This window comes from Drosophila obscura, unplaced genomic scaffold (genome assembly GCF_018151105.1).
Source record: "Drosophila obscura isolate BZ-5 IFL unplaced genomic scaffold, ASM1815110v1 contig_137, whole genome shotgun sequence".
Classification (NCBI taxonomy): domain Eukaryota; kingdom Metazoa; phylum Arthropoda; class Insecta; order Diptera; family Drosophilidae; genus Drosophila; species Drosophila obscura.
The window spans coordinates 515,589-532,359 of NW_024542721.1; the positions used below are offsets into that span (position 1 = coordinate 515,589).

General features: G+C 50.1%; 2 protein-coding genes across 2 annotated transcripts; both read right to left on the reverse strand.

The window, feature by feature from the left end:
* Positions 1-13,740: 13,740 nt before the first annotated feature.
* Positions 13,741-14,997, reverse strand: LOC121405053 (proteoglycan 4-like). Its single transcript, XM_041595622.1, has one exon. It carries the CDS (start codon positions 14,995-14,997, stop codon positions 13,741-13,743), a length of 1,257 nt encoding a protein of 418 aa, XP_041451556.1.
* Positions 14,998-15,066: 69 nt separating this feature from the next.
* LOC121405054 (vicilin-like seed storage protein At2g18540) lies at positions 15,067-16,041 on the reverse strand. The gene has a single exon (XM_041595625.1). It carries the CDS (start codon positions 16,039-16,041, stop codon positions 15,067-15,069), a length of 975 nt encoding a protein of 324 aa, XP_041451559.1.
* Positions 16,042-16,771: the final 730 nt, after the last annotated feature.

The following is a 16,771-nucleotide window of genomic DNA, read 5'->3' on the forward strand; positions in this document are numbered from 1 at the left end:
TACGACAGAGCGGCGGTCGGTGCATCGTGGGGGTATCGTCCTGGTTTCCGGGCCCGCGTTGAGGGGCTCTGTGGATATCAGTTCAATTATGGGCCCCGACCAGCGTGGGGTTAGCGTGGCTGTTTCCCGTGTTGCTGGGCTGTTTTCGATGCTGAGGGTCGGTTTTGAGGGTGTCCGTGCGTTGAATTCTTCCGTTGTGGATTCTGTGCGTGCTTGCTCTGTTGCTTGTCTTGGACCTGGGCTTCCTGTGTCGAGCGCCGGTTCAAGTGTGTTTGTCTCGTGTGTGAGATCCTCGTGGTTTGTTTGGGGTATGTGTCCCCTGTGGTTGGCCTAGGACGCGGTTGCTCCGTAGTGACCGTGGGACTCGTTTTCTTGATTGCTTGATTGCGGTTTGCTGGAGTTGACCTTGGATTCGTGTTCTCCGTAGTATGCCGTTGCTTCGTATTCGTTGCGATTGGTTTGGGTGTCAAGTGCTGCGTTGCGTTATTGCGTGCCGTGTGCGTTGTGGTAGGTCGTGGACGTAGGTTCTTTGCGATTTGTTGGGGTTTCTGGCATCGGGGTTCGGTGTCTTGTACGTGGATGGTAGTAAGCACGGGTTCAGTGGGCATGGGGTGACGGTCTCGTAGCTGTAGCAGCGTGGAGCCGCATTGGATCGTCGTTTCGGTGGCACCTAGGTGCCAGTAGAACTTGTGAGATCTCTCTGACCGAGCCATCGGCCAGGCGTATGCGGACGCATGCATCTTGCAGGTTGGTGTTGTTGTTTTTTAGTTTTCGGGCGAGGTTTGCGCTGATAAAGCTTCTGGATGCCCCGGTGTCGATTGCGGCTTCCGTTGCGTGTCCTCCTATGGTCACCATCGCCACTATCCGGCCGTTGCTTACGTGTAGAGAGTTATTTAGTCGCGGGTTGGAGAAGACGTCGTTCCCGGCTGATCCCGTGTCAGTTGGGGACGCATGTCGTTTCCCGACGTGTTTTGGCGGCAGCAATTTACGGTCCGTGTGCCGCGTTTGCCACATTCCCAGCAGAATAGGATGGAGGGATTATGGCAGTCGTATGCCGCATGCCCCGCTTCACCACACCGGCGACAGGCTGCGCGTGGGTTGATGAGCGGGGTCGTGATCATGTGATGGGCTACTTCGGGATTCGCCGTACTGTTTGGATGAGCTGGTGGTCTCCCTGGTGTGTCTGTCGATTCCTAATGGGCACTCAGAAATGGCGTCTGGTGCGAGTCGCAATTCCTCTGCTCTGTGGCCGGCCTTGCGTATCTTGGCGTGTTACGCGGGGGTGCGAAAGTGGTCGGGATGGTCCGCTCTTGGATGCTCTCGAACTCGGTGGCCAACATTGTTAGCTGTGCTAAGCTTTGTAGTTCGTGTCGCCGCACGTACATCTGGTATGCTGGCAGGGCGTTATCGTAGATCATGTTCAGTTCCTTGGCTGCGTCGTACCTGGCGTGGTGCATGAGTAGACGTATCTCGATGAGGTAATCCTTGAACAATTCTCCTACCGCTTGCTTGAGGGCTCGGATCTGATCTTCCAAATGTTCAAAATACCGTGGCGACAAGAAGAAAGTCAAGAATTCTTGGCGGAAATATGCCCATGAGCTGCCTTGTAGTTGGCTGGTGCGGTACCAGCGACTGGCCCGATCGGTGAGAAGCTCTGTCATTGCCCGAGGTAGCTGATTTGTGTCCACCCCATATGAGAGCGCACGTTCTTCGAGTAGTTCCAGAAATGTAAGTGGGTCGTCCTGTTCGTCGAACCTGATTTCCCATTGCCGAATCTGATCCTCGATGTGGGCGGTGTGGCTGTGGTGGCGTCCATCTATGGAAGAGTCCATGGCTGGCACCATCCTCTGTGTGGGCGAGCGGCTGGTGTCCGTAACTGGAGGTCTGGGCAAATCGGCTGGCGTTACGATGCGTGGTGGGCCAGGGGTGCTGTATTCGGACGCGGTGGGGACTTGTAACCCGACTCTTGGGTCGGTTTTCCGCTGGTCAGATGTCCTAGGAGTGGTGGGGATGGGTGACCTGGAGCGTCCTGCTGGTTTGGCGTATTGCCGTTCAAGGTCTCCTAGTCGAACCCAGGCGTCCTGCGAGAGTGTTCCGGCGACTAATGCGGCGAATCTCTTTCGTCGTTCCTCGACTGTTCCTTCGTTGCCAAATCCGAATTCCTCGGACAGGGTTTCCAGCTCGTCCCGCCGGAGTTTGGAGATCCAGCCGGTGGTGATTCCTGGATTGGTATGGAGTCCTTCCGGGTAAAATTCGTCGGGTTGACCGGCTTCGTGGGCTTCCATGGTGTGTTTCTGTGGTTAGTAGCACTGACTTACGTGTTGTTTGTGGTATTTGTGCTTGCGACCGGATGTTGCGAGGGTGCCGGTTTTTAGTGTTGGACGAGTATTGGTCCTTGCTAGCCTAGTTTTCATTCAGTGGTCGTGGGTCTTTACTCCACAATGCTCCGTATTAAGGTGTTAGTCTCCTTAAAGTCACCAAAAAGTCCCTGCTCGGGCGCCACTTGTGAGGTCCTATTTCAGGCTGAGGTAAGCTTCAGTCTGTCCAGGGTCCGCTACAAGAAAATTTGTAGTTTGTAGGTGACTTCAGGTGTCGGGCTGGCTCGTAAAAGAATGTAGTAGGCAGCGAGAAATGATGAGGCGACGGTTTTTGTTGGATTGTTCTTGGTTATTATTTAGTATTCTGGTTTTTTTTCATTCACTTCTTCATTCACTTAAATTCTGCTGCTTCAACTCGTGGTTGAATGGTGCGCTGGTGGACTGTGTAGTGCAGTGTCTTGGGTGTGTGACTGAGGGACTGCCTAGTGCAGTGTCTTGGGTGTGTGACTGAGGGACTGCGTAGTACAGTGTCTTGGGTGTGTGACTGAGGGACTGCCTTGTGCAGTGTCTTGTGTTTGGGCTGATGGACTGCCTAGTGCAGTGTCTTGAGTTTGGGCTGATGGACTGCCTAGTGCAGTGTCTTGTGCTCGGGCTGATGGACTGCCTACTCTTTCGGCCGATCTTGGCCCTTTTATGCAGCTGGCGATCGCACCTGAGACCCGGAAATAATTAATTCTTGCTGACTTAAGGTTATTGGGTAATAATAATTGTAGGGTGTGGTAACTAGGTCGAAGCTTGGTGCTTCGTTGACAATTTTTAGTGAGTCAGGGTGGTTTTGCTGATGCTGCATCCCGGAAGGTGCAGTTGGGAATTGGGTATTTGGTTTCAAAAGAAATGAGTTTTTGCTAACTCTGCAACGCGGAGGTGATATCTGAATTTGGGTCGATGTTTCGAGGCCGAGTGGTTGCGAAATATCGCCAAGAAGTGGGTGACCGAGAATTTCGTGCTGTGGTTTTCGCTGATCGAGAGTTCTTAATTTTAGTAATTGCGTGCGTTGCTTAAGACTATTTTATTTCCGGGTTGCTGACGCACCGCTATTTGTGAGGAGAGACTTGGCTAGAGCCATGGTTCGCTAGCTCTGTGTATATCAGTTAGATTATTGTCTCCCGCCAGCGTGGATGCGCTGACCCTTCGCCGTTTGTGACGAGCCATGGCTAGAACCATGGTTCGTTACAAACCTATTCTCGCTCCACCCAAAACGATCGAGTTTACGAGCTTTCTTCCCAGCTGACTGTGTTGTGAAACTCGCGAGTGTAACTCCTAACGTAATGCGCTTAAATTTCCCGCCAAATCGATAACAATTTATACAAATTCTACGAAAACTAAAAAAAAAACATTTTTTCTCTTTTTATGAGAACCATGCACAGCACACTTTCATACTAAGCTAATTTTGATTACACTACTCGACATAATGGACCTTTTTTTCCTCAAGGACCCAAACAGACTTCTTCTGATGGATTTAGGTCTTTAAAATTTAATAAAAAAAAACGAAAAGTCACCCGCGCTCGTAAAACGCAAGACTTTTCCGTTTAAAAACGGCAAGAAAAATCCTCGCCGAAATGAAAACTAGATGGCTTTTTGTACAACTAAACAAATCTAGCATATCTAGCAGATTGCCGAATCTGAATCTGATCGGAACATAATTATAGCCATAATGAAGAAATTAATTTTCAATTGCATCCCTCGCCTCCTACAGCAAGAGAGCGCCTAGATCTCAGAGACTATAAGAGCTAGGGCAACCAAATTTGGTTTCCAGACTCATGTGATATCCCACTGCTACAAGTGTATTTCAAAATTTCGCCCCGCCCCCTTCCGCCTCCACAAAGGACGAAAATCTGTGGCAGGCATTATCGTAGAGAATGACCATATCTACCAGACTGCCGATTCTGAATCAGATCGGATCATAAATATAGTCAGAATGAAGAAATTAATTTTCAGTTGCTTCCCCTTCCTCCTCCTGCCGACGACCTTGCAACTCATTTTCTTTCTCGTTCGCACACTCTGCCTCGTTATGTACGCGAGCGCCCTCTAGCGGAGGAGATTTAGAATCTAAATGGTACATGTAGAATTTATTGTTAGATGTAGAATATACATTGTAGATGTAGATAACAGATGTAGCAAAAAAATTCTAAAAAATCTAAATAAGCTCAAAAATGTTTATACTAACTGAGTACGGGTATAAGTATAGTCGCGTCCACATTAGTTTTTTTTGAATATTTAAAGGAATATTGTTTTCAAAACATGTTTTTTTCACGGTGGTCGGTGGCGGTTGCACCTTCCTTTGGCAATCAAATATTTGGGAGCACAGGATATGCCTGGGGAGGAGTTACACTTGACGAATAAGTGCATTTAATTAACTTTGTTTACCTAAAACAAAAACAAACGGAATGCAGTGTACACCTCTGGTCACACCACTGGCCCCTAGAAGAATATCAGGGGTGCTACAGAAATCACTTCCGCTGGAATTTCTGTGCCACACACCGATTTTTAAGCGGATTCAAAATCGGTCACTATTTATACAGCGATTTGATTAAATACACCCATAAAACACACATAAAACGATTCGAATCTTACTTTCATATAAAGGTTGTTCAATTGGTAATTAACCCTCATCCCAATAACTTAACATTATACATGTTAAGTTAATAAAATAAGCGTTTTAGTCAAATCCGCTGACTGAATATTAACTTAACGATTCCGCGCTCAACCCTCTGGCGTACGAGGTGGCCACCTAGGGCGATTCGGACTTTTGAAGTTAGTGCAGTAATGACACCTTTTTTAGCCCGATATTTAATACTAATTATATTGAAAGCATTCTGTTTTCCTTTAATTAAGCATTATAAGAAATAGCCCACTGCTGCATAACTTCCTTTACGTCAAACGTGTGCATACTTTTTGTGCAAATTGTGAAATTTGTAGTCATTTGTAGTTCTACCAAGTCGGATCGCTTCAAAATGCCAAAACAGAACGAACAAACCATTTCTTCACATTATTGCCATTGCATTTATGTCAAAAACCCCTGTTCGGCTAAGTGCAGACCGATGGCATCACAAAGAGAAGCATAGCGATCAATATTCCAAATAGTAAGTTGCCTCCGTAGCTCTTCAATGGACAACAGTCTCGCTAAAAGCATTTTTATTAAGTTTACCGTAAAATTCAGATGTCTGTTTTTTTTTGAACAGAGTTGCCGAGTACATTGTTTTGTGTTTTTTTGCTTTGAAATTATAAAAGTACAGGTCCGATCGATATCTTTTGTTGCTGATGTTCGTGTTTAACTTTGTTAGTGTTGACTGTTCAATCTGTCCACTATCTGTGCTCTTTCTGCAAACGCGACTTTGAGTGTTTATTTCGTAAATAAAGTCAAATTGTGCTTTCTCTATGTCTCCGTGCATTCGTATTCACATCTGTGTTCTTTTTGACGCAGGCTTTGTTACTTCGCACTCTTTTTGAGCCACTCTCAATTTGTATGTTCGTTCGCTTTTCACACTTCGCTTCTTCTTTCTTCACACATTCTTACACTGACTCGCTGCATTTTCCTCCTCTCCGTACCCGACTTACGCTCTGTTCTCGTATCTCAGTGTTGCAATAATAAATATTACTGTTTTTCATTACATGCTGTACTAAAAAGTGCCGCTTTGCAGCTCAACAGCAGGTGTTCACATACTGCTGGCTATGTGAAAACATGGCACATACTACATGCGCTGACTTTGGTCCTACTGATGGACGCGTAGTCGACTTGATAAAGTCTCGCTGTGGCCTCAACTGGACTTGTTGGGATTGCAGGCTGATTTAAGGCGACATGCGGGTCTTTATGAGACAAATACGAAAACTGGGTTTCGTATTGTTCATGATAAGTTTATCTCTATTGAGTCTCACTTTAAAAATTTTAGCTGAGTCGCCGAAGAAAAAGAAGGGTAATAACAGTCAAAATGGAAAAACTATTTGATTAAGCGTAGGGCGTCTCAGGGGGTTCCACAGGTCAGGTCCCAAGATAAAACAATGCAAATCCAAGTTCTTCTGTGAATGTATTTTTTAATTCCATTTATTTAGTTAATCTACTTAACTATCTATATACAATGACTTTGGTTGACATGACTATGCGAGCCCAAGAGGTGTGGTACGGCCGCGAAGCAATGCTTCACACAAGTGGTGGCTCGCAGCTCTGCCATGATGGTAGCCACGAAGTTTCTGGTCGCCTCCCAGTTACCCGGGGACCTGAGCATGTACGGCACCAGGCTATGTTTGGATAACGCCCCGCCCAGGGCGACTTCCAGCTGATGCCGTTGCGCTGTGAACCTGCCGCACGCAAATATAATATGCTCGGCGTCCTCCTCCACGTTGTGTCCGCACCATGAGTACTCTGCTGAGTCCTCGTGCCCGAAGCGGTGCAGATTGCTCCGAAAGCAGCCGTGGCCGCTGAGAAGCTGAGTCAAATAGAAGTTGACCTGGCCATGCTTCCCATCAACCCACGCTTCGACGGATGGGATGAGTTGGTGAGTCCACCGACCCTTAGGGGATGTATCCCATCGGTGTTGCCACTTCCTGAGGCTCTGCTGCTTGCACGCCATGCACACCTGCCGTTTGTCCGCCGCTTCCATGCCTCTGCCATGCGTATCCCGGTGACCGCTCCTCCGCTAGGTGCTCGAACGGTGCTATACCCGCTATCACGTGGGCAGCCTCGTTCGAGACTGTTCGGAAGGCACAGGCTATTCGCAGTGAAGAGAGTCGGTGAGTGGCTGCCAGACCTCTGGTGTAGCTCGCTGTCTGGAGGGCCTTTGTCCAGATTGGCGCCGCGTAAAGCATCATTGATCTCGTCACACTCGTTAGTAGCTGGCCCCGCCGTTGCTTGGGTCCTCGGGTATTTAACATAATTCTTGATTCCGTGTGTCTATCACGACGCCTAGGTACTTTATAGCCCGCTTTGATGACACCAGGGTGCCTGCCACCGTGATGTTGGCCGTCTCAACTTTCTTCCGGCTGGACACCAGAACTGCCTCGGTCTTGTCAGGTGCAAGTTCAAGCCCGACCAGCTCAAGGTTGCAGGTCGTCTCTACTGCTGTCAAGTCTTTGGCCACTACCAGGACAGCCACGTCGTCCGCAAAGCCCACCACATGCACTCCGTGGGGGAGTCTGAGTCGCAGTATGCCATCGTACATTGCGTTCCACAGCAAGGGGCCCAGTACCGACCTTACGAGAGGGCGTAATATAAATGTCTATCTTGCAGTTCCTGGGACACACTCACTTCCAGTGACTGGGCACCTACTTAATCACCTACCACCTCTCCGGCGACCGTGTCTGACTGCGATGTCACACGGGAAGTCTACGATCCTGTCGGCGGCGCTTCTGGACCAGCACTCGAAGCCGCCGCCATCCGTCAGCATGGATGTGGATGTTCCGTCTACCACGGCTTCCATCGTCATCTCTGAAAAGGGCTCTTTGTTTTCTGATTCAGCTAATCGGATTGATTCTGCTTCGCGGAGGCTACCTAATAATTCTATCTCCCCTCCATCTACTCTAACTGCTGTCGCTCCACTAAAATCTATTTTCGTTTCTCGACCTTTGACATCGGCCACGGAAGTTCTGGTTAGAGACTTTATATATTCTAAACTTAATATTGATAATTCCTCTGGTCTGGTAGTTACTAAATTTAACTTTAAAGTCAAACGTAACATTTCCTCTTTCAAAATGCTGGTACCTGACATGTCAATAGTATAGAACAATCACTCATAAACCAGAGGGCAAGCCTTTCCTATCATGGCGATCCTGCCTAATCCGGCAAACTAAAACAAAAACGGGAAGGAACGTGTGATTCGCTTCTAGGGACTCGACTCTACTTATACCCGTACTCAGTCAGTATACACATTTTTGAGCTTATAATTTTTTAGAAATTTAGAATTAAAAAAAAAAATTTTACATTTTACATTTTTGTTGCTACATCTGTTATCTACATATACATCTACAATGTATATTCTACATCTAACATGTAGATTTTACATGTACCATTTAGATTTTACATCTCCTCCGCTAGGGGTTGCTCGCGCACTGAACGCAGTAGAGTGTGGAGCGAGAAAGAGAATGAGTAGTAAGTCTCTGGAGGAGGAGGCGGGGGAAGCAACTAAAAATTAATTTCTTAATTTTGGCTATAATTATGATCCGATCTGATTCAGATTCGGCAATCTGGTAGATATGATTATTTTCTACGATACTGCGTTTTTATTGTATCTTTATTGTATTGTTTTATTGTTTTTATTGTATCTTTAAAATTGTGCCTGCCACAGATTTTCGTGCTTTGTGCGGCGGAAGGGGGCGGGGCGAAATATTGAAATACACTTGTAGCAGTGTGATATCACATGACTCTGAAAACCAAACTTGGTTGCCCTTAATTGTATAGTCTCTGAGATCTAGGCGCTTATCGAGACAGACAGACGGACAGACAGACAAGGCTATATCGACTCGGATATTGATGCTGATCAAGAATATATATACTTTATGGGGTCGGACACGTTTCCTTCTCTGCGTTACACACATTCACTTTTACCACAAATCTAATATACCCCTTATCTCTTTTTTGAGTACGGATATAATAATTAAAATACCAGATCCTGCCAAATACGGCAACAGATACTGCCTACTATGGCAAAAGGACTCAACGAGGATGAGCACAAGCCATCAGGCAGCGGTAAGGAAGTGCCCAGCAGCAGACCGCCGCCCTCCAAGCCCTAGCCAGAAAAAGGCTTCAAGAGGAGCGGCTGACCACCATACCCAGCACTACCAAAGTCAGGCGACGAGAAAGTCAACTCGCCAAATTTCGACGACAGCGGGCCATGTTGCTGGATCAAGTAAACAGAGACTGGGTAACTGCTAATGCCATTTGGGCACGCATCGACAGACTGGAAGAGAAACAGCGCAAAAAGCAGCAACAAAAACCACAACTACAAAAGCATAATCAGACGAGAGAAGAAAACGAAGAGCTGGAATAATAATAATAAAACCTACATGGAAAAAACGAGTGCCCACACAGGCAACTTTCTGGCAAAAAGGCGAAGTTCGCCGCCAACACACAAAACAAAATAATAATATAAAATTATTTTAACAAAAATTATGTATTTATATAGAAACCTAAAAATTTAAATAAATTTGAAACAATAAATACCCACATTTAAGAGATCAACATTTTAAGAAAAAAAATATTCAGAGAACGTGGCATGGTTTGCAGAAATAAATTTGGACTTTTCTATAACTAAGTTTCTCAAAAATTAAAAATTAATCAACAAAAAAAAAAAACTTAAATTTGGTTCAAAAGTGTGTTTGGACGACTATTTAATTTAATTTTGTATCATTCTGTAAAACAGAACATTTTATGATAGAATTTGTTTTTATACCTTTTTGTATTGTTTTCTAAAAAAATTGCACACAATCGTTCGTTCTTTTTCGTAGTGACCAGACGTGTTTTTGTTTTGCGCTCCGCATTTTCCTTTTGTATAAGTTAAACAGCCGGTGTTTTTTTTATCTATAATTTAACTCTCTAACTAACTTACATTAAAATCATACTTTTACCGCGGGTGCATGCCTGATAATTGTGTAAAAACACAACTTATTTAATAAATTTTGAGCGTCGGTTAGTCGTGTGTTTGTGTTGTTGCTTTTCGTAAGTACGCCCTCTCATTACATTTAGCCGCTCTTTGTCGTAGTTATTGCCGTCTATCACTCTCTCTATCACCTAACTCTCAATAACTGTTCTTTCGCTCTCGCTCTTGTAACTTTTTGTTCAGTAACGCTCTCACTTATAAGCTGTTGCTGCAACCACTCTTCTCTCTCATCTTTTACCGATTTCGCTTTAAGCATTGCTCTAAGCATTTGCTCTGCACAGTGGTCTGATTGCTATTTGTTTTGAACTTTTTTTTCCACGAAGTAAAAAAAAATAAAAGACATAATTATGGAATTTTCTGTCGTCTGTGCCAAAAAAGCCTGCAAGAAGCAGATCACCCATGACTAGCCCAATATCCCCTGCTGGCTATGCGAAAGCGTAGTGCACGCAAAATGTGTACGGATCTCGGGCCGTGTAGGAGACGCCATTTCCCAAGACAACAACCTACATTATAGTTGTGAGGAATGCCGTGCTGTGGAAAACGACATGCGTTCGTTCATGAGGCAGACGCGGAGTGGCTTCAAAGAGCTGATCGTAGGCTTTAAACAGCAATATGATCGGCTCTTGGCCATGAACACTCAGTTCAGCAGTATACAGCTGCTGGCTGAGTCTCCGAGGAGCAAGAAGTCTACTCCGCGGGACTTGCAAGTGCCGACTGCCTCATTTCCGCCGGCATCTGAAAAACTTACTCCGACCACTCCCTTAGTGCAGCAGTTGATTACGTTTGCTACTCCAAGGGCAACGGTCGCTGCTGGTGATGCAGATTCGGGAGCCGAATGCGTCACTTCGGAGAGTATGCAGTTAGAAATGTCTGTAGAGTGCGTGTTCATCGAGTCCGCACCCAACCCCTTAACTATCCCCTCAGTTTCGCTCCCACCAGCTAATAGATGTCCAGGACCACCGGATACTGCCATCACAGGTACTAGGCCTATGGTGCCAAAACCTCTGGTGGGAGTCCCACCAAAGCGACAAGTTTTTGTCTCGCGGCTAGCCCCTGACCTCACATCCAATGATGTGACCGCTTTTATACAAAGCAAAATAAAAGCCGTCGGCTTAAAGGTGGAAAAATTTAACTTTTCTTACGCCAGGGAGATATCTTCCTTCAAGATAAGCGTCTCCCCAACTCAATTTGAAACCAATTGTTCCGCCAAGTTTTGGCCGGAGCATTTGGCGGTTAGAGATTTGAAGGCTAAGAAAAAGAATAGGCCCCCCATCACTCTTCCTAGTAGTCAGACCATTGGTACTTCTCCATCCTCATCTTCCACCTCTACTTCTACCCATCCAAAAAACTAACTTCCTGTCTTTTAGTTACATACCAGAATGCTAGAGGCTTGCGTAGTAAGCTCAGCACTCTTTTCCTTGAGAGTCTCGCATTCTCGTCCCACGTTATTGTGTTCACCGAGACCTGGTTAAAGCCGGACATCCTTAGTTCCGAAGTTTTGGCAGGTCGGTACACAATTTTTAGAAATGACCGTTCGTCTCGACGTAAAGGTGGGGTCCTTATTGCAGTGGACTCAAACTTCACGTCGGAACATTTCATGGTCCAGGTTCAACAAGACCTGGAATTCCTGTGCGTAAAACTGATTCTCCCAGGCTTTTCCATTTTCATTACCTGCTCGTATATTCCACCTTCCTCGGATATCTTAATATACGAGCATCACCTGTCCGCTGCTTTCGTAAAGCCGAGTTTACGAAGCTTATAAACCTCATTAGTGATTTTGATTGGTCCGGTTGTATTTGTGCACTGACGTTATGAAAGGCACAAACATTTTTTACAATGTACTTAACACATTTTTTGATTCTTGTGTCCATTAACTTTATCCATGCTCCCCCCCATCTGGAAGGAATCTTTTATTATTCCGCTCCATAAGAAAGGTAGCAAGTCTGATGCAAATAATTATAGAGGTATATCTAAGTTATTCGCTATTCCTAAAATGGTTGAAAAAATTTTAACTCCGCATTTGCAACATCTCTGCAAATCACTTATATCTCCGTCTCAGCACGGATTTATAAGGTGACGATTAAAAACCACAAAACTTTTATCATTAAACGTTACCGTTATTATTAAAGGTTACAAGTTACCTTGTACTTTTAGGATTCCCGCCTAATCTTTTGAGATGGATTTCTAGCTACTTTTGTTCTAGGTCTCAAAGAGTCCTGTAACGAACTGTTTCGGTCCGTCTAACTCAGCGAGGCTGGCTCAGCGGCCGACGGTTCGTTGCAACAAATTTGTATGTTGCCTCACAGACACGAAAGAATGCACGGGTGGGTTTAATTACTGGTTTTGGATGTTTTATTGGTATCTTATACTTATGGGATCTTACGTTCTATACAACAAATGGATCGTTCTTCAGTTTCACACGCTCTCTCGCTGTCGTCTCAGGCTCCTCGCTGGTGCTGTGGCTATGCGTCCGACCTGGCTCACGCCTGATCTACACACACAACTCCGCACCCACTGAGTCGCTTTTGATCGCCTTTGCGGAAGCGGTACCTGTCGTCCTTCCTCTGGCACCTCGCAGACCTTGTTCCCTTTGCCGGGTCGTACTGCTGCCTCTTGGATGGGTCACTTTGGTTCTTCCTTTGCCTCTCACGTCGACTTTCCTTGTCAGTTGTCCTCACGCACTCGCTTGTGTTCACGCTTTTTCCTCGCTGCTCGCACTCCACTGACTGTCCTCCTTCACTGTTGCCGGGCTCCTCTTATACCCTCGCTTCGACGCTAGCGTCCGCGCCTCTGCCTATCAACAGCGGTAAATCCGTGCGCCGCTGGTACTTTTCCATCGGCCTCTTCGCTTGATTCCCTCCCGTTCTTAACGGGACCGGGCTGGTGGCGTGATCTCATGTCCATACATGGACATGCGCTGGACCGCTGCCATCGGCCTCTTCGCCTGATTCCCTCACGTTCTTAACGGGACCGGGCTGGTGGCGCGATCTCATGTCCATACATGGTCATGCGCTGGACCGCTGCCGGCCCGCTCCCGCCGTTCCTAGCCTGACGTGAGCGCCGCTCCTTGCGGGCTCCTCCATTCCCGACTCCCTCCACGGGCTCGTACCGGAGGCATACTCTCATGCCCATATCTGGTCATGCACTGGAGCCCTGCCACTCTAACGGACCCCGGCTCTCACTCTCTTGTGAATTCGCCGTGAATTCTCGCCTTAACCCTTACTTGGTTCCCTTGTGAGGAAACTCCATTCCTCACACTTCCCCCTTTCTTTACCAGAGGAAAACTCCCTTCGTTTCCCTCTCGGCCACCTTCCCATTTGAATTCAAGCGTGCGCGCGGGCGCTGGTTCCGGACTGGTTCCTCCACTGCCCGATCGGTTCGCCATCTATCGGATCGGGTCTGCCGATGCAGTTCCGGAACCAGCCCCGTGCATGATTCTCCCGGTAGGTGCGCGCTTCGCGTGCACGATAGGTGCGCGCTTTGCGTGCACGATAGGTGCACGATATGTGCGCCTCTGATCGTGCTGCCAGACCCTCTTCACGTGTTGCCGGACCGCTCCCCTTTTCACGTGTTGCTTCCGCTTGCGGTAACTATTGTATACGCTGGCCGGCCGCGTTTTCGCGTAAGTTTTATGTTGCTGCCCTCGTGGGCTCTGTATACCTCGCGTGTTAAACCCCCGCCTATCCCGCCATCAAGCTGCCATGCCCCGGGGTAAGTTGTACTTCATTTTTTTTATTCATTTTAATCTCATTCATAATTTTTCCTCCTCCCTTTCATGCCTCGACGGACACCTCGACCTGGTTTGCCGATGCTGATACCCGGTACCGCACCCCGCGCACCCTCACGAGACGCTTCACGCGTCGACCGATCCGGCGTGTGCCTTCCACCGCCCGAGCCACTGCCTCCGGCCATTCTTCAACATCCACATGTCGCCAGCGGACGTTCTTCCCCGTCGGCTCCTCCACCGACTGCTGTCTCTGCAGCTGCGGCCGGGCGACCTCAGCCCTGGGATCCGGGCACGACGATTGCCGCACTAGGACAGGCCTAGGCTTGTCTTTCGCAGGTGAGGGCCACACCCACGGACCGCGCTCCCACCTCTCGCTTTCCGTGTTCGCTGCCGGTACCTCCGTCGCCGTCGTCATTGCTGGCACTGCCGGTTCCTCCGTCACCGTCGCTGCCGGTACCTCCGTCACCGTCGCTGCCGGTACCTCCGTCACCGTCGCTGCCGGTACCTCCGTCTCCGTCGCTGCCGGTACCTCCGTCACCGTCGCTGCCGGTACCTCCATCGCCGCCGTCGGTATTTCCGTTGCCTTCGCCGTCGCTGGCGCTGCCGCCTCTTCCGTCGCTGCCCCCCCCTCCGTTGCTGCCGCTGTCGGTGCCTCTGTCGCCGTCGCAGCCGGTGCCTTCGCTGCCGCTGGCTCCCGCTCCTCCGACGCCGTCTCCTCTGCCCTCATGGCCTCGGCCTGCCTCCGGTGCTGTCGTGGATCACGCGCGTTGCTTCGCGGGGCCGGTTCCTCCACCCATACTTTCCGTTCTTCCTGCGCTTCCGATGGTGCGGGTCCCGACGCCCACGTTATGTGGATAACTTGGTGGTGCCATATCATGCCATTCCTTACCGCCGTGTGCTCGTTTTGTGACACAAATGGCCCGCACACCGCGGTCTCCGGACCACCCCACTGGGGCCGCTGGGCCTCTTCCTGTGGCGGCTCCTTCGGTGCCTCCTCCTGTCGTGACGACGACTGTTGTGTCGGTGCGTTCGGCGGTGGCGATTTTGGTGGCGGTGACTGCGGGGGCGTCGGTTGTTGTGTGCTCGGTGGCTGCGGCGGTGGCTCGGGGTGCCGGCGTTCCCATAAGGGTGCCTCCTCACCCTGTTTGGGTTGCTGCTGCCCCGTCGGTCCGCTAAACAGACCTGTCCTCACCTTGAGGAACCTCGGAGGAGGCGGAGCCTCCTCCTCGATCCTCTCGTGAGCTTCGGCTTCCCGCCGCGCGGCCTCCATCTGCCGTTGCAGGGCGGCATATGCTTCCCGCATCATGGCCTTGTTCAGCGCCGCCTCCCTTTGCGCCTTCTCCGCTGCCTTGCTTCGGGCCTCCTCCTCATGTCACCGCTCCTCTTCGCGTCGTCGCTCCTCCTCGCGTCGCCGCTCGTCCTCGCGTCGTCGCCCCTCTTCGCGTCGCCGCTCCTCCTCGCGTCGCCGTCCCTCCTCGCGTCGCCGTCCCTCCTCGCGTCGCCGCTCCTCCTCGCGTCGCGCCTCTGCTGCTGCTGGCCGATTGCGCTGCTGCTCCATCTGGCTCCTCCGCACGGCCTCGGCTGTTGGCCGCGCTGCTGGGGTCGCTGGCGGCTGCGCTGCTGGCGTCGCTGGTGGCTGCGCTGCTGGCGTCGCTGGTGGCTGCGCCGCTGTCGTCGCTGGCGGCTGCGCTGCTGACGTCGCTGGTGGCTGCGCTGCTGACGTCGCTGGTGGCTGCGCCGCTGGCGTCGCTGGCGGCCGCGCTGTCGGGTGTGCTGAGGCCTGCGCTCTCCGTTGCAACGGTACCTCTGCCGTCCGTCCCTGCTGCGCTGCTGCTGGCCTTGACGTCGGCTGCGATGGCGTCGCTGGCGGCCTGGTTTTCAACGGCTGCTTCGGCTCCCGTTGCCCTGCAGTTTCGCGCTTCCGCTCACGCAAATAGCGCTCCGCCGATCGGATGGCGATGCCGAGGAACGCTGCGTCGCGTCGCAGCTCCTGCTCCCGTGCCCGCTCCTCCTCGTCGTTGAGCTGCCATCTCCGGAGCTCGGCTCTCCTCGGAGCCGGCTCGACGGAGACCACCACCACGTCGCTGCCGTCGCTGTCCTCCTCCTCCGTTGCTCCTGGCGACACTTCCGGCTCCCGTCTGCTCCGAGGAGACGCCCACGAGGACCACTCGCTCCTTGGGGATGCCATGGGGCTTGTGAATGGGGACGCCATTAGCTCCAACTCTGGAGTCTCGCTCCGCCGATCGCATCGCTCACCTCGCGAGGGCTCCGCCCGTCGCTGGCGCTGGATCTCGGGATTGCGGCTCCCCACACTTCTGGCTTGTTCCTCCAAGTAAAATTCCAACATGGCGATTTTCTTCCCTTTTTTTTTTTCTCTTTTAAAGTCCGCGCTTGCGTTTCCGTCTACCTCTGGCTCGTGACTGATCGACAGCTCCAGCCTCTGCCGCCGTCGAGCCCTTGCTGTTTTTCCCGTCGTTCCGTCGTACGGTAGTTGGGCATTCCTTCTCCCGCTCTCTCGACGGTTCCTGCCTCTCAGCATTGGGCTCTTCGCCGCGTTAACCCTTCCGCGGCCGGTGGGGGTCTGCTCGCACCCGATCATACCTGATCCCACCCCCTTTTGTTTGAAGAGCTTTAAAAATATATTTTCCTTTTTTTTCCTTTTTTTTTCTTAGGCCTTGCCGCCCGGCTTCCCCTCTCCCCCCGACTGATCGACACCCCCTTCGGCCCATGTGAGTACTGTGAATGTGCGCTATCCTTTAATGACTCTGGCTTCTTTTCCAGCCCATCTTGCATCCTTGATCCGTGATGCCAATCGTCACACCTGCCCCTGACTAACAGGTCCTCCGACCTTTCGCCTGGCTGCAATATGACGATCGGCCCTGGCTCGTCACCTCATTGCCGCCTCCGGCTTGACCTTTGGCGTGACCTCTGCCCCACGCAGCTGCTTCGGACCCGAGGATCATCCGACTCCTCGCCCGTCAGCAACGCATGGGTAGTGTCTTCTGCCCAGCCAAGCCCGACGGCTGTAGATGACCCAGGCACACTGGACCCCAGGACCCGGAGTATCACTCCCACTT

Coding starts and splice junctions, on each gene's coding strand:
- LOC121405053 (XM_041595622.1), bottom strand. CDS start 14,997: ATGCGGGAAGCATATGCCGCCCTGCAACGGCAGATGGAGGCCGCGCGG.
- LOC121405054 (XM_041595625.1), bottom strand. CDS start 16,041: ATGTTGGAATTTTACTTGGAGGAACAAGCCAGAAGTGTGGGGAGCCGC.